Consider the following 21,849-nt stretch of genomic DNA (forward strand, 5'->3'; position numbering starts at 1 on the left):
TTGTTATACTAATTTTGGTATTTTTCCCTCCCCCCTCAGAGTCCTGCTGCTAAAACCAAGCAACAAACCCTCAGCTGAGCTATTTGCTCTGTCCCTTCCTATACAATGACAGAGATTAAGCATAACACTGAATTTATGCAGATTGAGATCCAGCCTAAAAATACTACAAATCACTCTCTTTGGTGTTATACCTTAGCTTTCAAAGGTAGCTTGTGGTTGCTACAATAACTCTTCAAATTTTTTAGATCCTTCTCTTTATAGCCACAATCTTGGGCTTATGATTATCACAGAAGACCCTTGGTTGAGTTTTTTAATCTACCTGGTTCACTAGCAGGTAAATCTTAAACCATCCTCTCTTCCCAACTCTGACCATTCAGTGAAAAGACAGGCTTTTTAAATATGAATAAGTTCCACATTTCACTGATTTTTCATCAGAATCTTAAGTGCAAATGCAGGCTTTACACTTAGCATATGTATGCACTGCCAAGCCATACATTCACACAAGTCATACTAATTCACATTGAAACCCTTCTCTTTGACATCTAGGTAGGTATTTTAAAATAAACTGGTTCATCATTACATCTAACCTCAATATAAGAAAATGCAATATAGCCATGCTTGAGTGGAAGGAAGGTCTCTCAGCTCCACGGGTGCTTTATTCACTTTTAGATCAACTGGGACTTCACCCCCTGTAAGAATGGAAAGAATAGCATTTAGTTGAGAGAAGTATCCCAGGGGTAATTAGCTGTATGTAGCTATTCATATGTCATCAGAACTACACTAATGGTTTATTAAACTTCAGGAAAGATAATGAAATCTTCATTCAACTGAAGCAAAGTGTAAAATCTCTGACGTGGGAATCAGGGTGCTGCTCAGGCTGACTCTGCCTGTGGTGCCGGGCGCCATCTCGTGTCACTTTTAGGCGTTTAGTTCAATGAGCATTAAAGTAATAATAATAATAATGATGATGATGATGATGATGATGATGATAATAATAATAATAATAATAATAATAATAATAATAATAATAATAATAATAATACAAACAACAACAAAAAAAACAACCCCCAGAAAATAAAAAATAAAAAACAGAAAAAAAAAACCCCAATCAACAATAAAACCAAACCAAACCAACAAAAAAAAAAAAAACCCGAAACAGTACGACTTAAGGTGAAGTTGCTCTGTGACAGATTTGCATTTCTGACTCTTGGGGGCTCTCAGCAGTGTTCCTTTTCTCTACGGATATCTTCAGCTCTGTGCACTTCTTCAGCTGTCCTGACTATAGTCCAAAACACCAGCCCCTAATGCTCTCCATTGAAACATCAAACATAGCAGGATAAACCATCATAGATTTGATTTAGCAGCAGCTCTTATATACCGTCACATGCACCTACTACAGAAAGAAAAGTGCAGAAGATCCGATGTATTTAGACATAAAAAAAAAAGTCATTCTGTAGTATCTTTTATTATTGGACACTTCTTTTAAAATCCTTTTTTAGCCTCGTTCTTAACAACAGCTGCATGAGAGTGAACTGTGACCACTGCTGCTTTCTCTAGAAGTTTCTCATTACTTCAGGATACAATTTAAGAACAGGTTTCACTTCATATGTACGGCGATGCAATTTCGGCATTAACTGTCACGGAGTTCACGTCCCACAGCTCCTGAATTCAGGCAAACACGTTCTGCACACACAAACTCTTCCAAAATCATCGCTGTCATTGAATACACCTGACCGTATCATTTTGCTGTCAATTTAAATGATCTTTTAGCGTCACTAAAAGTTTCCCCAGTAGATCACAGAAACGTACGGACCTTAAAGATCATCTGGCCCTAACCCTTGCTACCATGAGATAATAAGCACATAATATTTCCTGTTAATTTAACTTCTTAGAAATAATCCACTACGTCATGTTTATGTATAAGCATATTCTGGGGTTTGACTGCGCGCTTGCCATTTGCTGGATTATTTCAGTCTCTGTTGTAACTTCCTTAGTAATCTTTATCTTTACTTCCCTCGGCGGTCTCACGCCGCCACTGCGCCAAAACACCAGAGTTTGTACGTGTCCCCCCGCTGAGGAGCCGAGCGCCCCCTCAGGGCGACGCCGCCATTTTGGGCGAGGCCACCCCGGCCACAGAGGGGCGCGCGCCCGAGCCAAGATGGCGACCGGCCAAGGCGCCCGCCCCGGATGCGGCCGCGCGCCCCGGCGGCCGCTGCCCCGTGCCGGAAGTGGCGGTGCCGGCGGGCGGCCATGGCGGCGGGCGGGCAGCGGGGCGGGCCCGCGGGACTCGCCGCCTCCCGGCGCCGCGGCGCGGGCTGAGGGGAGCGGGCCGCCCGCCGCCGCCCTCCCGCTCCCTCCTTCTCCGCCGGAGGAAGGTAAGGAGCTGCCGGCGCCGGGGAGGAGCCGTGGCGGCGAAGCGCGTCTCGCCCGGAGCGCAGGTCCGGCGGGCGGTGTGCGCGGGCCGTCGCGGGAGGAGAGCCCCAGTGGGGTGAAGGGGTCCGAGAACCTTTGCGGGTGGGCCCAAGAGCTGCAAGTCGGAGTTGGGTCTGAGAACGAACAATAACAATGAGAAAACTGTTACCTCAGCCTCTTTCCGTATAAGCGGGAGCTAGGGCTTCTCTTCTCGCTGCTGCTCAAGGGCAGGATCAAAACGCGCTGGTGTTTATCTTCTTAAATCTATTGCTGTTTTGATAGTGTTTGTGCTTTCCATATGTACATACCTTGTGTCTGTTTGTTTTCCTCGAAGGCGACAACTCGTGAGCCAGCTCGGATATGCCGAACTGCTGGATAAAGCAGCCAGCGGCTTGCTTGTTTAGCGGGTAAACGCAGACCTGGGGTTCGAGTTTGTACCCTGTGGATTAACAGCTCCTCACGAATTTTTCAGTTGTCCTACTAAACGCATTGACTCGGGGTAATAAAGGGAAGCTGAGTTTTATAGAAGGATCAGCTGAACGAGAAGTTGCCATTAGTTAAGTCTGCAATAGCTTTCTCGAGTATTTACTGTTCCTTTTTAGGTATTTACTGTTCCTTCTCAGGTATTTATGTCCCTGTATGCTCGACTCTTTCAGTCACTATGAATGCAGCAGTCTGAGGACCAGAACAATTTCTCCAGGGCTGCCTTGACCAGATTCTGTCATGTCAGGATTGAGGATATCCCTCAGTTATGTAAAACCAGGAAGTAAATTTTTCAGGATTGCCAATCAAACTGGCAGATTTAGGTGATTTAGAATGGTGTAATGAGTTTGTATAATTTATGGTAAATTTTCTAATGCTTCCATGAATTGTTAATGTTTTTCTACATACAATTCATTTTTCAGTAAGCATTTCTGCCTGGTATTTTAAAGGCACAATGTATTTTCTTAAAACAGCACTACATAGATGGATTTTACCTTTTTTTTCCTTTCTAGGAAAAGGTATGAAAGGTAAAAGCCCAAAGATCTGAAAAAGCTTTTTTTTTTTGAGAACCATAATTAGGTACAGAGAAGCAGTAGTTCTCCCTGCCCTGTGCAAGGGCTGTTTGGAGGGAAAGAAGTGATGACCATTCATGTGGTGGTACTCCAGCTGTAGTGTTTGTGACTGGTTTGAATTGTCTTTCCAGTTACCTAGAGCCATGCAGCCAGCTGGAGAATTGAAGCTGTTCAAATGGAGCCCAGTAGTGTCTGTGGGGCTCCAATAATTTGTGCTTTTTCTGAAGAGTGCCCAATGGTGATTGTCTGGTTTGTTGTGCACCAAGGCATTGAGCAGTGCAGCTCGGTTCCTCAGTTCCTGTGGCAATTGTCCACACAGGGACAGCGGGAATGTGGCTAGGAGCAAGTCACATGGCTATAGCACCTTAATGGGTGCAAGTACAGTAGTGCAGCCTAACTCTTGAACCTCATGTTCAAATTGAAAACATCCCTTTCTGTGGCTCAAAAATGGACACTCAGCTAGAGCTTAATACAACTGGATGTAGCTGTACCACAGACAAGCAGTGATGGTACTGTTACTGGCTGTTTAGCTGCATGTTTGTCTTGCAGGCATCAAAGAACTTTCCAAACTTTACATATTTATACAAAATTTTACATTATCCCCACTCTGTGTTTAGAGACATTGAGGGCAGATGAGGTAAGTAACTTACCCAATTGATGAGTTTTGTTTTGTTCCCTGAGTACCTGGCTTCAGCCAGGTATATCCTGATAGCCAGCAGGCCCTAAACTATCCAGAGCCATCAGTGGAGCTTCTTATGTTGCTGGCAGAGTAATGATTTTCTATGATGTAGAAAAAAAAACTCAGGTCTTCAGACGTTGATGTGTGTGCTGTTTTCACTAATGTGTAATGAAAAGTTTTAGAAAGTTAACTTACAAAAACCAAGGTTCATCTGTCCCCTCTTTTTCCAAGTTGTACTGAATGTTTCTGTCACCTTTTGTTTCAGGTGCAGAGCATGGAGAATGATGAACTTCCGCCAGAGGATGGGCTGGATTGGTGTGGGGCTGTTCTTGCTAGCAAGTGCTGCAGCTTTTTATTACGTCTTTGAAATCAATGAGACTTACAACAAACTAGCACTGGAGCACATTCAGCAACACCCCAAGGAGCCACAGGAAGGAGCCACATGGACACACTCCTTAAAAGTACGACTGCTATCCTTGCCGTTTTGGCTGTGGACGATAATATTTTTAATACCATATTTACAAATGTTCTTGTTCCTCTATTCCTGTACAAGAGCTGACCCCAAAACAGTGGGGTATTGCATCATTCCTATCTGCTTGGCTGTTATTTGCAATCGTCACCAAACATTTGTGAAGGCCTCTAATCAGATCAGTAGATTACAACTGATTGACACTTAGCTCAACTTCTAGTTTCTGTTGCTGATTTGAAGCAATTGCATATGCTTGATCTAATCACAAGACTGAAGTTCTGAGTGAAGGCCGGAAAGAGCCTTTTCTTTCAAACTGATAAGCAATGAAGAGAGTGACTGTTTTCTATTTAAAACAAGTAACTACAAAGGTTTTTAATTATGGATCTATGAAGTGGCCAGAGTGGGAGCACCCTGTGTGACACGTGATGGAAGTATTCCTCATTTTGCCTTAATGATGCAAAATTGCGACTCTCCATCTGAAATGTCCTGTGGGGAAACAAGTTTCTGGTCCACAACTTTACTCCTCTGTGCAAAAAAATGATTTCCTATGTTTTCCCTTGGAGTGAAATCAATGGAAAGATACTTCTTTTGTGGTAAATGTAAAAGGAAAAAAGAAATTAAGAACGTGATTATAAAAGCTGCACTTAACATAATTCTTTGCTTTTTCTTTTATTTATCTACATCAGTGCTGTTTTTAATGAATTTTTAAAAAATAAGTTTAGATATAAAAACAGGAAGCAAAGAATAAAGTTTGTGCAAACCTTTAAAGGGAAATTTTTTTTTTCCCACTGGTAGCCTACTTATTTTCAGTCATCCCAAGAGTCCCACACTGTAGTAGGCAGGCAGTGAGGAGTGGCATAGGCCTGGATCTTGGTGCTCTAAACTGTTCCTATGACATCAAAAGCAGCCTATGCTGGTGTTGGCCTGTAGTCTGAACAAAAATTATTTTGTGTTTTTCTCCTATCATCTTGCTTGATAAAATTACAAGTTACTGAAATTTATGACCATTCTAATTCCACTCCAGACATCATGCAAAACCATGTTCCAGGAGAACTGATATATTAGGAAAAACTTAGAATTTGGGAAAGGAACTGGTTGGGGGATGCTACAAACTGGTTGTAAGACAGATAATCATGTTTCTTCCAGAAATTCAAAGAAGTAAGATACCTTCTTCTCATTCTTGTAATGAATGCAAATTTCTTCAGTCATACTGAAATTCCACTTAGATTTCTTTGCCATAGTTTCAACCTCTGTTTTTCAGTGCTATTTTGTAATAGCATATTTTGAATAAGACTGAATCTGTTCTTTATTTCTGTCCATTTTTGTTTCTTCTGAGAATAACTAAATTTTTGTCCCAGCCGTGATGGAAGTAACAAATATGAAAACAGTGCAAAATACACTTCTCAGAAGCAGTAGGCTCAAAAGAATTATGAGCTAAACTCCTCGACTATAACTTCAACTGTATGAGATTGTCCATACCTAATCAAAACAAATGCTAATCAATTTCTGACTGCTTTAAGGGAATCCTGGAGTGTTGTCTTTCTCTTGTTTTGGAAAGAGAACCCTATTTTCAGTTGTTGCTGTGTTTAAGCACGGCAGTTCCAACACCTAAACTTTCTGTTTGCACTTGGAGATACTTGGAGACACTGGTTTCAATTGTCAGCGTTGGTGCTAGGACCTGAAAACAATGTAGCCTTTGCAAGAAAGTTTTGAGTTCTAAGTGCAATATGAAAAGGAGGAAGCTGCCATCTTAGTGTGCTGGAGTAAGAGTAAATTATAAACTCTGATGAGTAGTTAGTATCTTGGGGAGTCAGAGCTTTTAAGTTGTGTTGTTTCTCAAAATCACCATGCTATTTATCTATAAAATAAAAACTTTTCAATGTTTATAAACACAAGTCTATGAATGCAGATACTTATCAATAGCTTTTTATTTTTGTTTGTTTTTGGTTTAGTGGGTTTTCTTTGCTTGTTTGGTGCCAGACAGCTGTGCTGGTGGTCAGTTGCTGGAGCCTCTGCTCATGTCCTTCCCTCAGTGTACGTGTTCAGTTCATCTTTTTTTCAGTTCATGCTCTGTGCCCTAATTACTCATTTGTAGCCTGAAATTTCAGGGCTTGCTGGTGAAGCTGAATCCCCTTGTTTCTTTAATTTTGTGTAAGAGAGGTGCCTCTAGCTGGACTGTTTTTAACTTGATGCTGTAGTTTTAAACTGAAGAGTTACATTGAGTGCAGATGGAATTATTTAAAGAGCCAAGAGCATAAAAGGAAGCATCAAAAATAGATAATGATAGGAAAAACTGCCTAATTTCCTGTCATGCAAGCGTGTGACCCTTAGCAAATTCACTAGCAGGCCTGGTAGGGTGGCCCAGGCTGTCTGGATGTGGAACATGTGCTGGGCATGGCAGGGACCTGCAAAACAGGCTCGTGTTCGTAGAAATTTCCATCAGAAGCCTAGTTTTGGATTACAGCTGTTGACAGGCATGTGCTTTGCAACTAACTACAGAAAAACACACAGTCTAAATCAAGCAAATGCTGTCTGTGTAAGGATTTCAGCTGGAAGGGGAAACAGCAGTGGAGAACTATTAACATAGGGTATACAACTAGACAATGGGAGTAGAAGAGCTAAGTTAGCTCTGCTTGTGCTTCCAGCATTTTTGGTACCAGGGGAACATCAACAGGTGAAATCTTACCCACAGGGTCAATAAAGACTATAAAAATCAATGATAAATTAGTTTTTACTAAAAAAAAAAAAAAAGTAGTGAAATAACTTCCAGCTTGATTATTCTGAAAATCTATAGGTATTGTCAAGGCTGATTATCTGAGTCACCAAAGACCTGCCTGTAACAGAAAATGACATCATCTACAAACTTTTGGGATAATCAAGCTTGAAGTTTTGCAACGTTCTGAGCTTTAATGTTCTGCCAACAAAGTGAGTAGCTGTAACACAAGGGTGATTAATGATCATCTGTATGCCACTTAACCTGGATTTCTTTTTATTCATTTGTGTCACAAGATAAGGCATTGTCAGACTGCTTGAACATCACTTGAGCAGTCTCAGTTTCTTTAGCTGCTTGACCTTCATCTGACAGTCCCTTCCTATCTCGGGAATGTGTCTGCTACATATTTGTAAGTGCTACTGATCCTGTTCTTCCCTTCCTGCCATGGGGGAGCAGGTCCAATGAAGAGCATAACATGAGGCTGCAGCCCTTCAAACTTGGACAAAAGTAAGTTACAATCCAGCATCAAAATTAAAATTTTTTTTTTAAATTAAAAATATGAGGATTGACTTATCCCTGGAACAAAACGTTCCAGTTGGTGCAGAATATGTATTAACTCTCCTTATTTTCTCTTGCCTGATCCATTGTTTTCTTAAAAGGAGATTTTTTTTAGTTTCTCTTACTGGTTTTTTTTTTTTAAATCCTTTTTTACATCACAGTTTGATGAAAATCACTTTTCTACAAATGACCTAATGCACAAAAGCAGTTTAATAATTTTATCATGTAGTTAAATTCTAAGAACTGACTTATCTCAGCTCTCCTTAAAGATGTCCAATGGTGCAGGTTTTTTCTGGCAAGAAAGAACATGCTACAACCATAAGAAAGTTTTTCTGCTCAACTCATTCCTCAGGGCCCATGTCTAGTCCATTTGGCTGGTGCATGTGCCCAGAACCACTGCTCAGGTGTTCACACTGCTGAGTGCTAACCTAATCACCACAAATTAAGCCCCATGATGTCCCAGCTGGCAGACTACTAGGTATTTTACAGAGAATCTGATACTCATAATAGCTTGTATATAAATTACCTTTTAAGACAAAGTGAGTGGGAATTAAATGGGCTGCCATGGGTGAATGGCATTCAAATCCTTCAATGAAAATGATGACTGTGGATCTCTCTCCTGGGAGCTGGGAAAGGTACTGCACTTTTACACAATGCCCCAATTACTGGGATTAATGGGATTGCCTCCTCTCCCTCACAGAAGAGACTTAAAGCTTTGGTTTTTTTGTTTTGTTTTGTTTTGTTTTGTTTAACACAGAACACTGCAACATGTTAAGTTCCTTCATGAATTTAGCCTCAAGTTGTTTGAACCAGCAAATTGAGTATTTCAAAACAGAGTATATAGCAGAGTCTTTGTGAAGGAGACATGCTTTTGACATTTTTGTTGTAATGTTTTGTAACAAGCAAAAGTAGTTGGTTCTCATCTAACTACTGCCAAGAATTTAGTATTACATCAGCTCTTTTAATTCCATACAAACATACCAGCATTTTCCCCTTTAGTTTAGTGAGGAAATCCATTGGGCTCCCTTGGGCCAGTGTAAAACCAAGTTCTGCACTGAACAGTGCACATGTGGTGAACTGAGCTTGTTCTGTGACTGTTGAAGGCTGGTTAAGTACAAAAGCAATCCATCTCTCTGAGGTGAAGAATACAGCATCATTTTCCATTGAAGCTTACCTCCTCTGTCTAAAATTCAGAGTCACAGCTGATTTAGGGGCTCCCCAGATGGGGTTCAGAACACAGCTACAGGGGATTGGGAGGGTAGGGAACCACATCACACTAAAGCCTCCTGTGCCTGGTAACCTCGCAGCAACCCTCAGAAAAATGAAGTCTGTGAAGTTAGGGCACTTTTGCCACAAGCAAACTTACAAATTAGAATTGCATAAGGTCCCCTGAAGCTCCAGTGCTCTTTTTGTCACTTGAAAGTTTTGGTAGCTACAATAAGGACTAGCAAGGATTCTTTAAAGGCACGAATTTGAGTGTTAGTTTTTGACTCAATGCTCATTGGTATTTTCTTGAGCTCAGGTGCAGCATATTCCTGACAGAAAAAAAGAATTATCCCATTATTGGAATGTTACCTGCACTTACTCTTGTGCTAAGTTAGGTCTGTTGGTTTAGACTAAAGGTTTTCAGCCCATGGCATGCCAGTGGACTGTTCATACAGTTTATAGGTAAAGGCCACAACTTCTTGCCTAATGTGAAATGTTTTACAGCCTCACAATATTCATAGCATTTCTAGAGGGTTTGTCTGGAGGAGAAGGGAAAACACTGCTCTCAGATGTAGGTGTACAACAAGCTTCTAAAGCTGCAGAACAAAGCCCATAAAAGATGTCATCACTTTAACACAGATCATGTGAAAGAGCTCTTCTGATACATTTATCAGACTACTTGTACAAAGTGTTGCCTTTGACATTTTGATAAGAGACTTCCTGCAATAAATTATCTATCCTAGAACACTTAAGGCATTTTATCACTTTATGAAGTTGCAGCCTGACAAGAGATCAGAGTAACTGTAATTTTCTCTCAGCAACTTAACCTCCTTAGTCTTGAGTTGGTCTTTTCAATTATGCCTCTATCCCATTTGTCAACAGATTATCTTAGTGTATCTGAGTACATAAATGTCAACATTTACTGGACCTCATTTCTGACTCCTCCCTGCATTTTAAAAGAATGCCAACAATTTTGTCCTCATAGAAGTACATTTATTTCCACACTTTGTCCTACATATGTAAGTCTCAAGGTTTTCTCAGTTTCCATAATATATAAACAAGCTGCCAGGAGAACACAAGAAAATGAAAATAACCCGCTAAAATGCTTTCTGCACTATTCATTCAAGCAGTTGAATTCTGCTAGAGAGCAACTCTTAGGTTCTATGAACTATCAAGAGTGTTTTTTAGCTATTCACAGAGGCATTCTTGATCGATAGGTGACTAAACCTTGTAGATGACAGGCAAAAATAATCTTCCACCGTAGCATGGCAGAGGAACAGGCACAGTCCTGTACATGCTTGTTAATTTTGATACTTATAGTAGTCTTATATTGCTTTTTCTCCATACAAACACAAGTTCTCTTGTATTTTTAAAGATCACATTTGAAAAAATAAATGTTTTCAGGTTTTATTGCTTTATTTTAAGAATGATGTCGCATGAAGAAATACTGTGACTCAGAATAAGTTATTAAAAACCATACCAATCAGAAGATTTGTAAAAAAAGTTTTATACTCGTCAACTAGTTTACCAAAAAACTGTGCCAGCATAACACTGGCACCCCGTAAGCAACACGCTGCTCACACCCAGGCGCATCCTTTCGGAAAAACACTGTCGAGATGGACATTTCGGGTTAAACAAGAGCAGCAGCGCCGCAGGAGCCGGCCCGTGCGGCGGGCCCGGGACACTTACAGTCGGTACAGCCGAACGGGACCGGCAAGGCACAGACATCCAGCGGCGCCCTCACGGCTGCTGCACCTTCGTCCGCTTCAGGGGAGGGTCATCGCCGCCCGCCGCCGCGTCTACGTTATTTTCATCTTCGCCGTCATCCTCCTCCTCGTCATCGTAGTCATCGTCATCCCCGCCGCCACCTGCCGGAGTTGGAGCGGGCGCGGGTGAGCGGTGCGGGGCGCGGGCGGAGCCCCCTCAGCGCGTTCCCCCGCCACTCACCGCGCCGCGCGTCGCCCGCCGCCGCCCGCTCCTCCTCCACCAGCGGCGCCAGCAGCTCCACCACCCGCTCCTGCAGCTCGCTCAGCGCCCCCCGGAGCCCGCGCAGCTGAGCCGCCTCGCCCTCCACCGCCGGGTACGGCACTCGCACCGTGCGCGTCCGCCCGTCGCGGCCGCGCAGCTCCGCCACCAGCTCCCGCCCCGGGCCCGGCTCCGTCTCCGCCGCCAGCTCCGCCATCACCGCCCGCCGGTCACGTGCAGCCCGCGCGGGCCGCCCTGCCCCGCCCCGCGGTGACACACCGCCCACGGTCACGTGGGGCGCGCGCCATTCCGCTTCCGCTGTGGCGCCCCCTGGCGCCTCCTTGGCCCCGTGTTTCCCGCCTCACTTCGCGCTCCTCGGCCTTCGCGGCCCTGCGATGGAGGCGGCGGCGCCGGAGGGCGCCGAGCCGGGGAGCGGCGCGGAGGAACCCGTGGTGTCCCTGGCGGAGGTGCTGGCCGAGAACGAGGAGCTGGAGAAGGAAGCGCGGGCCGTGCTGGGGGGCAGCGACCACGAGCGCTGCAGTTACTCACAGGTGGGGGCGGGGCCGGAGCCTCGGGGCCGGGGGCGGGGCCTGGGCTCGAGGGGCGGGGCTGGGGCGGAGGCCGGAGGGCGTGACCTCGGTACGGGGCGGGGTCTGGGGGCGGGGCGGGGCCTGAGGGGCAGCCCCCCCCCCCCCCCCTTTGCCCCTCATGGCGCCCCTCACCGTGCGGCCGGTCGGTGTCTCCGCAGGGCGCCGTGAAGCGGCAGGCGCTTTACGCCTGCAGCACCTGCACGCCGCCCGGCGCCGAGCCCGCGGGCATCTGCCTGGCCTGCAGCTACGAGTGCCATGGCACCCACCGCCTCTTCGAGCTCTACACCAAGAGGTACGGCCGTGTGGGAGCCTCACAGCTCCCGTGACTCCCGATAAACTGCTGGGAATTGTTAAGAATACAAAACCCAGCGTGTTCTCATTAATATAAACCCTGAAACGCTACGCTTTTCTTTCTAGGAATTTCCGCTGTGACTGTGGAAATAGCAAGTTCAAAAATCTGCAGTGCAAGTTACTCCCGGTAAGTTCAGGCAGGTTTCAGGCATTCGGAGTCAGAATAACAGTTTTGGGAGGTTGATGCCTTGCCTCAGCCAGTGCTGACTCATGTGACGCCTCCAGTCTTCCCAGGAGGTTAAAAAAGCTGTAAAGGTATAAAAACTGTTGAGGGACCAAAGGGAAATGCTGGGAGGAGAAGGAATATTTTGTCCTTGTCATCCCTGAGTGCAGCAGTGCTGCATCCCTGATCCGTGCAGTTCCAGCAGGTTGTGATGTTTCTCCACTAATACATCTCATTTGCCTTAAGCTGTTTCAGAATAACCTTTTGGGGTGCAGTTTTGAAGAAACTGACTGCGCTGCTGTCAGAGGGACAGTTCCCTTTCTTTGTGATGTCATTAGTGCTCTAATATTTTGTCACTGGAGCTTACTGATGGGATGGTTTTTTTTACTGTATTAAGCTGCCTTTGCTTTTACACTTGGGCATTTTGAACTTGTCAAGTAGCTGGCAATCTTCTGGAAGCAGTAACAGAATTCTGCTTGGCTCGCTTGCGGTGGTGCTGCCAGGATAATAACGGTCCAAGCTTCAAAACAGACAGTGTTTTTGTGTATGCCTGTTTTGTTCTGGGAGAATTGGAATGGATACAGAGCTAGTCAGCAAAGTCACGGTGCAGTGATCTCTCCAGAGACACCTGTGACAATTTTAAGATGTTGCCATTTCTTATTTGAGTCAATGAAATGGATCACATGGTTGTTCCTTCTGCTTCAATTCAGTGAAAATTCAGTCACACAGATTGAGCTTCAGCATCTGTCCATTAATATCAGTCTGTCTGACACCACAGTTACCATTTGTTACAAAGGTGAGCAGACTGTTTTTCTTCTATGCTTTTGAGCTTTAGCATTCCTCACGTGCCCTATCTACTGCTCAGTGTAAGGCAGAAGTGTCTGGAGAATATATTTCTTTCTGTATATTCAGGCTGATGAAAGTAATGATGCTTTTAGGAATTAAGGGGGATCAGAAACTATGTTTTTACTGTCCTTTTTTACTGTATTGTCTATTGAGACTTTTCTCTCTTTTCTCCTAGGAAAAGGTCAAGGTGAATTCAGGAAATAAATATAATGACAATTTCTATGGATTGTACTGTACATGTAAAAGACCTTACCCTGATCCTGAAGATGAGGTAAGAAATACAAAATCCAGTAGTAATCACACATAGATGGTGTTCATGTTAAATACTGTGTAAGGGGTGGTCACTGATCTGCTTTTTAAGGAAGATCCTACGTCAAGAAATCTTATGTTCCATATTGGTTGTCATGTGTTGTATGAAGTAATTACTTGATATTTTTTTTTAATGGTAAAGTGTGTTTATTCCTTAGAGACAGATGAGGAGAACAAGACACATTTGGACAAAATGGTGCTGCAGTTCCCTGAAGTTGCAGAGTTCCCCTAGGGGACAGGGTTAGAATCTTGAGAAATGTGGCTAGTACAGAATAAATGTGTTGCATGGTTAGGAACCTGCTTCCCCAAGCCTGCAGCAATGCTCTGTCAAGGCTTCTGGGGTGGGGAGAGTCTGTCTTGTAGCACTAGCTGCAGTTATTGATGGTAGCTAGAACACTTTTTTGTCTCTCTGACACAGCACTGGATTTGCACATGTGTGCTGTTGTTTGTAGACACAGAAATCAGGTGTTTTAAAGAACAGGGAAGGCACAAGTCTTTCAAATACAAAAAAAAAAAAAAAAAAAGCGTTTTATAAGCTCCCCTCTCTGAAGTTCAGAGACAGCAAAAAACATTTCTGAAGATATCATTAACACAACAAAGCACTTTATACTGTCCTGTATGGTGACCAGTTAAGTTTGGTTCTGGCATCTTTCAGTGTGAATATCAGTATCTTTCCTCTGCTGAGCTGTCTGTTCATGCATTTCTGCTTATAGGAAGAAGGATACTTGTAGTGTATCATCTTTTATCAGCTTTCTGTGAGAAAGTCTTGCCCTGCTGGGAAGACTGGTTTTGTAGTAATAAATGGGATTTCCACAGTCTCAGTCATATGAGAGATGGTGTGCTGTTGAACCTTCGGGAAGCAAACTGACTAACAAAGCACTAACTACTTACTAACAGCAGCTCCCTGTGAGAGGTGCAGAGGGAAATGCAATTCACTGAGCAGGATTTGCATGATACTGCAGGTGGAAACTTGTGAAAAATTCTGGAGGTTGCTGTTATGCTAACAGTATGATTGTTCATCTAGATTCCAGATGAGATGATCCAATGCATAGTTTGTGAAGACTGGTTCCATGGAAGGGTAAGGAAACTATAAATAGCAGAACTGCCATTTGCACAGAAATGAGTTGGTGTTGGTTAAGTCTATATGGTAATTCTTACTTGGGAAGTTTGCTGTTGTTCTCAGAAGACATTATTACATGAGTTCCAATGCATTTGTTTTCAGCTTATGCAAAGGAGCACTGAAAGTCTTGATCTTGCAGTGCTGTCCACTCAATAATGTTAAAAATGTTAAAAAATACTGGGAAGAGTCCTACCTTTTTGAAGATTTCCACTGCAGAATAAAGTAATAACTTTATAACTGTCTCTTTAATTAGAAAACTCAAATCAGTATAGTTGGTGAGGAAAAGATTCTACTGAGGCACATCATTATCAACTATCTGAATTATTCTTCCTTCAAAAGAATGCCTTTTAAGCTCTTAATTCCTTTAAGTAGCAAGGAACAGACTGTGCTGTTCATTCTTCAATTCAGACTTCGGGGAAGTCTTTTGAAAGCAGCCAAGCACTGTAGTGAGTGCCCTACTTAATGGGTAAGCTTTAAGAATTCAGCCTCTTGTGCCTTGAAGGGCAAAGTGAAATTCTGTGTTTGAAGCTGCAGGATCAAAGAGTAAAAAAAATATGATTGGCTTCAATTATGGGTTCTTGTAGATAAACTTCTTTTGTATTAAGAGTATGAATGAAGAGTGTTGTGTTGCATACTATGAGCTTTGCAAAAATGCTTTTTCAGAAGAAAGTTGCTAAGTGCTTTTTATTACCTAGATAGTTCTCATCAATTTATGGACAGCTTTGGGACTTAATTCTTCTCATGTTTAGTATGTGATCAATATGGATGCTTCACTAATGTGTGCTTTCTTCTTTCTGACAGCATCTTGGTGCAGTTCCCCCTGAAAGTGGAGACTTCCATGAGATGGTGTGCCAGGCCTGCATGAAACATTGCCATTTTCTATGGGCTTATGCATCGTGTTTAGCAGGTAAAGAAAGTTAAGAGATCTGAGCCAGTATTTTGTGAGCATGTATGTCTCATGCATGGTTGGTTAATGGCATAATACTGGTTTTAAGTGGCTGGAAAAATGTTACTCATTAATTATATTGGACAATCACCTTCAGCAGTGGAATGTGTGGGGTGACAGCAACTTGTCTAAAAAAAAAGCAGTTTTCATTCTTAATTCTGTATTGCTTGCTTTTAGTCACTTTATCAAAGATGTCTAGCACAAAATGGATGAAAATTTAATAATTGACTCAAGGAACTTAATTTCTAAACTGGATAAAAGAACTGAAGTGCCATCCTAAGGGATCTTACAGATGGTCTGAGCAGCAAAGAGTGAATGATAGAGGGACCTGAAATGAATATGTTTAACATCACTCTGGGTAGGGCTGGGGCTGTGCTCAGGACACATGTTCCCTGTTGTCATACCAGACTTATCTCAGATCTGTGGACTTAGAAGAATAGATGACTTGATTCTGTGGAAAAAGCTAGTTTCTCATAGTCTCCTAAAAAATCCTGTTTGTATCAAGTGCTGATAGATTTCTTGGGTGCCCAAAATTTCAGTGGTATTTTCAAGGATGGCTGCCTGCAGTTCTTTTCCTTCTAATGTAAGTAGTACAGAATGGGGTGTTTGTATGTTTTTGGTTTTCCTCCTTCTAACCACCTTTGTCACAGATCACATACTTCAATTGGCATCAAAACAGAAACTAGTTTTAAATAAACAAGAGAGTAGTGTAGTTAATCTGTGGTGGTGTTTTTGAGGTGTTTGGAGAAAATGAAAAACACTGACACAGTTAGCAAGTAAGCACATGGCAGTTACTGAAACTGATAGCTAGCAAGGGATGTCAGGAAGGACAAGCATCTTAGTAAAGAACTCTCAAATTGTGATACCCTCTTTCTTCTCCTAGGGCTTAGATTTTGGGAAGCAGAGGATTTTAGAATAGGAGAAGCAGAACATCTGTAGTGACCTGTACTTTTTCTGGCACAGTGTTTTTACTTGTGGGTATATGTCTTCCAGTTCCTCCTTTGACCAAAGCAAACTCCCTTGAAGATGCAGGGATTGTCCTGAAGGCAGAGGAAAATGAAGAGCAGAAGAAAGAAATAAAAAAAGAAAGTGGAGTGGAACACCATGACACAAAAGAGGAAAAGCAATCAGAACAATTTAATGAACCATCCACTAGCTCTGGGTCTGCCTGTCCTGAGGTAAAATGTGCCTTCTTTTCTGACCTGCACATCTTCACACTGCTAATAGTTGAAGTGAAGCCCACCTTGCTCAGTACAGACCTGTGTTCAGTCTGTTCCATGTTGCTCTTCAGTCACTGAAGTCACTGCTCCTCAGACCTGCAGTCTCTGTGGAGCACAGCTTAGGCTGTGGAACAGGGCTGTCAGATGTAATGTCTGTTTGCAGATGGGCTACATCTGTCCCTTCTTCTCAGCCACCTGAGCCACTGAGGTGACTTCTGTTTGTTCTGATACGTGGTGTAGCTGCACTTGCATGATGGTCCAGCTCTGAATTCCTAAATACTTACAGCTATTGCTGTAAATTTCTTCAGAAATTTTCCATGGAAATTGCTGAAACCACATCAGAATTCTCATGTGGATGATAATATAGGTTGTTTGTAAAAATAAGTATGTTTAAGACAAAAGAAAATTCTTGCCTAAAGAAAAGAACATGCAAAAAAGAACAGGGTCTCTTTGAGGTGACGTTGTAGAGTGCTGAACACTCTCATTTTAATTCAGGTAGTTACTAAGAGCGAGGAGCCAGTCTGCAAGCTGAAGGAGCTCCAAAGCAAGCCATTTGTGAAAAAAGATACTGCCACCTTTTGGCCATCGAACTGGAGGAGCAAATTATGCACTTGTGAAGACTGTTTGGTATGTATGTTCTCTTCATTACCATCACAGATGTGGGAGAGGCTGGGAGGAGCTCCCAGACAATCACTGAGGAGAAGCTTTAGGTAAAATCTGTGTAAATATTCTTAACGCTGAAACCTCCCTTCACTCAAGATAAAGATTCACACTGAATCCTATGGAATTAATATAGCATGAAAGGGCTTCGAAGTGTTTGTATTTTATTTTTCTACTTAAATCAGTATTGCTTGGAAGTTGTTATGAGGAGATTCTGAAATCCTGGATACAGATTCACCTTATTATTTTTATTGTTGTTATTTGTGATACTGAACACAACAAGGATTGGGGGAGAGCATCTCCATCTGAGAAGTTTTCTCACATAAAAGTAAATTTTACTTTATTCTCCAGAAAATGTATTCAGAGCTTGAAGTCCAGTTCCTGACAGACGAATGTGACACTGTTTTGGCTTATGAAAATAAGGGCACCAGTGACCAAGAGACAGAGAGGAGAGATCCTTTAATGGACACCCTTAACAGTATGAACAGAGTCCAGCAAGTGGAACTCATCTGTGGTAAATACAGCTTCGTTTTTTAGAATCTGCTTTAACACACTTTAATGGAACAGTTTGCCCCAAGTGATTGATAGCAGACCTTGTACTGTAGTGTCAAACTATTTTTGAAGTAACATGCAGAGAACTGTGTGACAAGTTGCACACCTCAGTCAGGATTGGTCCTCTCTGGCCCATCATTACAACTTTAATTTACAGTGAGACACGATGGTGTGTGAACTTTCACCCTGATTAACATCTTAGATATTGTAATGGTAGTGATTTGTTGTAACAGGAATATTTTAACATTAGTTTGAACTTCTGCAGTCTGGCTGATTTACCTTATCTTGTTCTGTTGTTTGGCAGTCTGTTGGCTGGGGAGTGCCAGCCAGGCGTCCCCTGTAGCTGTGCTGCAGAGCATAGTGACAAGGCAGTGCTCAGGTGTTTCATACCTGGAGCTGTGTTTCTCCTGCCCTTTCAGGGCTCTGCACTCTGGCGAGGACAGTGTCCCAGTCCTGAGTTACAGGCTGAGCCTTTCCACCACGACCCACACATGCTTTTGCAGGGGGAAGCTGGCAGGGGTAGTCTTTTAGTTAATTGTACTGATTCACTCACTGATCTCTATACCTTTCTCTGAAATCAACCCAAACACTCAGATTACATAGGTTAGTCTCATAAATTATTAACCTTCTCATGTTTACATTATTGTTCTTAATATTCATCATCTAATTCAAACCTAGATTTGTCTGAAGTAAACCTAACAAATTACAAGAGGAAGTAGAACAAATTGTGTTCTTGAGCCAGTGTTAAACTAAAATTGGGTATCTTACTTTATCTTTATCTTTATCTTATCTTTTTCTTTGCCTCTGCTTTGCCATCCAGAATACAATGATTTAAAGACAGAACTGACTGACTATCTCAGGAGGTTTGCAGATGAGGGAACGGTAAGCTGCAACTTCCAGAATTTGTTTGCCAGAAAATGTGTTTTAAAGAACTGTTGAGGGCTGGGTGGTGAATACCATGATATTCTGTTGTAATGCTTTTTCTTGTCTCTTGGAGTTGCTGGTAGTGCCGTAGAAATCAGAAATCCCTTATTTCATTTGAGTTTAACAATTCCTTAATGACATTATTGAGAGATAATGGGAACTTTACAGAAATCTGTCTGCAAGATACTGAGAGCAGTTCTTACATTTAAATGAAACTTCTGTTGCTCTGGGTAAGATATTCAGGAAGAAAAGCTCTTAACTTTTCTGGTTTTTCTTAGAGTGAATCTAAACCCTTAGAAGAATAAGGACTGATTATGATAGTCAGTCTTGTCAGTTGTTTTCCTGCAGGAAGTTGCATGCTGTTATTAAGTAACACTTGCATTTTGTTGGCTGACTTGATGTATTGCCATTCTTAATTACATTGGGGTAACCCTGAAGTGAGCTAGTGAACATCTTGCTTTGTGTTAAATTTTCTGATGGTAAAAGCATCAGAGGTCAAAGTCATTAAAATACCATTGGGGGCTTTGCTCCATGTGTTTGTTCTGCCTTTTGGGAACTCGTTTCCCTGTTTGTATTATCTACAATAGAATTTGGGCATTAATCCTCTCCTTCGGGTGCAACAGGAAAGCTGTACCAGAGAAATTTTAGGCTGTTTGCTTTTCTGTGCGTTGTGTATTATGTGTGGAGATAAAACAGGATCTTTTAATGAAGCTCTTGCACCACTACTTGGGTTTGATACTGCTTCTCCTAGGTGGTTAAAAGAGAAGACATTCAGCACTTCTTTGAAGAGTTTCAGTCTCGGAAAAGGCGACGGACTGACAGGATGCAGTACTACTGTAGTTAGACTGAGAGAGCTTGGGTCTGAAAGAACACCTGGCAGAAAATGTTCACTGGCAAACAGAAAAGGCATCTTCAGTTTTTGGCTTCTCATCAAAATCTGCTGTCCAAGAAAATCATGATTTTGTCTTACACTTCCTTCATTCGTAGCACCTAAAACACGTAACCAATCCTTACATTGCGCTTAGGGGGTTTTCAGTACCGATCGACTCCGCATTCCCGCGAAAGCCCTTGTCTCCAGGGGAGGAGGGCTGTTCCCGGGGCTGTGTCCTGCTCCTTCCCTGCGTTCGCCTCTCCTGGTGGCTCCCGGAACTGGGGCCGTGGCTTTGCTAGGCCCGCCCGGGCCCCGCCCCGCCCTGCCCCCGGCGGCAGGGAACGCTCCCGGCTTTCCTGCGGGGGTGGCTCTGCCTCTCCCTTGGGGCTGCAGCGATTCTGGTGAGGGCCCAGCACCAAGGAGGTGCACGTTCCTACCCTGGCAGTGCTGAACCCAGCGCTGCTGCCTCCCCCTCCCCAGGTTGCTCACAAATGGGAAAGCAGAGCTCAGGCTTGATCCAACAGTGTTCCATCTGGTTTTATACATTTAAAAAACTTACTGCACAGGGATGGTTTCCATGGCAAAAAAAAATTGTCAGATGATCTCAATTCACTCCTCAGAACATAAACAATAGCTAGGAGGAGGTACTAAATTACAAACTAAGCATGGGGGGGTTTGTTATATGCTTTGATTTTAAAAACTAGCCTACAACATATTCTTCTACCTTATAAATGTTGCTGAAAACAGTGCAGCATCCTGGTATTTTGCTACAGTATGGAATATTCTTTTTATAACCACAGTGATAATCATGGGACAGGAGATATTTCACTGACTTTTAAGACTACACTTAGCTGCAACTAAAAATTAAGATTTTGTAAGTTTGGATCCTAATGTAGTTAGACCCCAAAACATAGGTTAAAGTTCTAGTTTTTGAGGGTTTGTATATCATGGGGTACTATTCTGCTACATTCTACTATCATTCTCACTATTAACTGTTTCTTTATTTACAAACAGTAGTTTAGCATAGATGCTCAGCTGAGCAGTTTCATAGAACGTAGGATATGCTGAGTTGGAAGGGACTCACCAGGGTCATCACTTCCAACTCCTTGCTCTGCATAGGACACCCCAGGAGTCACACCATGTGCCTGAGAGCATTGTCCAAACACTTCTTGAACAAGAACCTTTCCCAGATATCCAACTTAAATTCCCCCTGACACAATTTCAGGCCATTCCCTCAGTCCTGTCACTGCCACCACAGAGCAGAGCTCGGTGCCTGCCCCTCCTGTATCCTCAATGGAAGCTGTAACTGCAGTAGGGTCTCCCCTCAGTCTCCTCCAGACTGAACAGACCAAGAGACCTCAGCCACTCCTCCCATGGCTTCCCCTCAAGGCCCTTCAAGGTCCTGGCCCTTCCTTGGACACTTTAACAGCTTTGTATGTATTTTATATCGTGGTGTCCAAAACTGCCCCCAGGACTTGAGGTGAGGCCACCCTATCACAGAGCAGAATGGGACAATCCCTCCCTTGCCTGGCTGGTGGGGCTGTGCCTGATGCCCCCAGGACATGGGTGGCCCTCCTGACTGCCAGGGCACTGCTGACTCATGCTCAATGTGTCATCAACCCCCAGGGCCCCTTCCTAGTTGCTTTTAATTTAACTTTGGGTCTTGTACATGCTCTTTTTTTGGTAGCAACTGTAACTGCACATCTAACTACAATATAAAAAATTAAAATAATTGTTCACTGTGTACTGTCTTGTTTTCTGTCAGTGCTGCTGTAGTGTTTTGTTTCTATCCACAATCTAGGCAGACACAGGGAGCCCAGTGATGGCCTGTTAGCCGAGCCACCAAGGCATATAGTGGGGGCTACTCAAGCCCAGGATTCCTAGATCTTTGTTTCTACCTGACCCAGGTGTGAAACAAGGGATTGCAGCCTGCTGGTGAGTACAATTTAGAGCAGGATGGGTCATGTTTCCTGTGTGTCGCAGTATCTGTAATTCACTGAAGGAGTGGGGGAGAAGCAATTGTGTCTTCCACAGGAAATAAAAGAGCAGTGAAAGGCCCCAGTGATGACAGAAATGCTTTATGACCCAGCACCAGCCTTGCTGTGCTTGAGAAAATACAGCAGTGATGGAAGGAGTGAGTTCAACTGTGGAACTCCTGTGGCTCCAGTTGCAGAGCACAGGGCCAGAACTGGCCATGAGCATGGTCCATTCCTGGCATCAGCCTGTACTAAAGCAGGGCC

General features: G+C 43.2%; 3 protein-coding genes across 4 annotated transcripts; 2 read left to right on the plus strand and 1 right to left on the minus strand.

Annotated features, from left to right (window-relative positions):
• The first annotated feature begins 1,992 nt into the window (after positions 1–1,992).
• Positions 1,993–5,383, plus strand: LYSET (lysosomal enzyme trafficking factor). Of its 2 annotated transcripts, none has more exons than XM_056493536.1 (2): positions 1,993–2,375; positions 4,412–5,383. In XM_056493536.1, exons 1-2 carry the CDS (start codon positions 2,159–2,161, stop codon positions 4,429–4,431), a joined length of 237 nt encoding a protein of 78 aa, XP_056349511.1. In that variant the 5' UTR covers positions 1,993–2,158; the 3' UTR covers positions 4,432–5,383. The 2 variants fall into 2 exon arrangements, with proteins under 2 accessions (XP_056349511.1, XP_056349512.1); XM_056493537.1 differs by lacking the exon at positions 1,993–2,375 and adding an exon at positions 2,401–2,819.
• A 5,102-nt stretch (positions 5,384–10,485) lies between these two features.
• Positions 10,486–11,274, minus strand: GON7 (GON7 subunit of KEOPS complex). Its single transcript, XM_056493538.1, has 2 exons — positions 11,040–11,274; positions 10,486–10,960 (listed from the first exon to the last, which is right to left on the minus strand). The coding sequence occupies exons 1-2, from the start codon at positions 11,272–11,274 to the stop codon at positions 10,833–10,835; spliced, it is 363 nt and encodes a 120-aa protein (XP_056349513.1). The 3' UTR covers positions 10,486–10,832.
• Positions 11,275–11,300: 26 nt separating this feature from the next.
• UBR7 (ubiquitin protein ligase E3 component n-recognin 7) lies at positions 11,301–21,353 on the plus strand. Its single transcript, XM_056493535.1, has 11 exons — positions 11,301–11,608; positions 11,806–11,939; positions 12,065–12,125; positions 13,183–13,278; positions 14,341–14,394; positions 15,238–15,343; positions 16,376–16,560; positions 17,098–17,229; positions 17,614–17,776; positions 18,635–18,696; positions 19,490–21,353. The coding sequence occupies exons 1-11, from the start codon at positions 11,453–11,455 to the stop codon at positions 19,580–19,582; spliced, it is 1,242 nt and encodes a 413-aa protein (XP_056349510.1). The 5' UTR covers positions 11,301–11,452; the 3' UTR covers positions 19,583–21,353.
• Positions 21,354–21,849: the final 496 nt, after the last annotated feature.

Source organism: Oenanthe melanoleuca, chromosome 5, assembly GCF_029582105.1.
Source record: "Oenanthe melanoleuca isolate GR-GAL-2019-014 chromosome 5, OMel1.0, whole genome shotgun sequence".
Classification (NCBI taxonomy): domain Eukaryota; kingdom Metazoa; phylum Chordata; class Aves; order Passeriformes; family Muscicapidae; genus Oenanthe; species Oenanthe melanoleuca.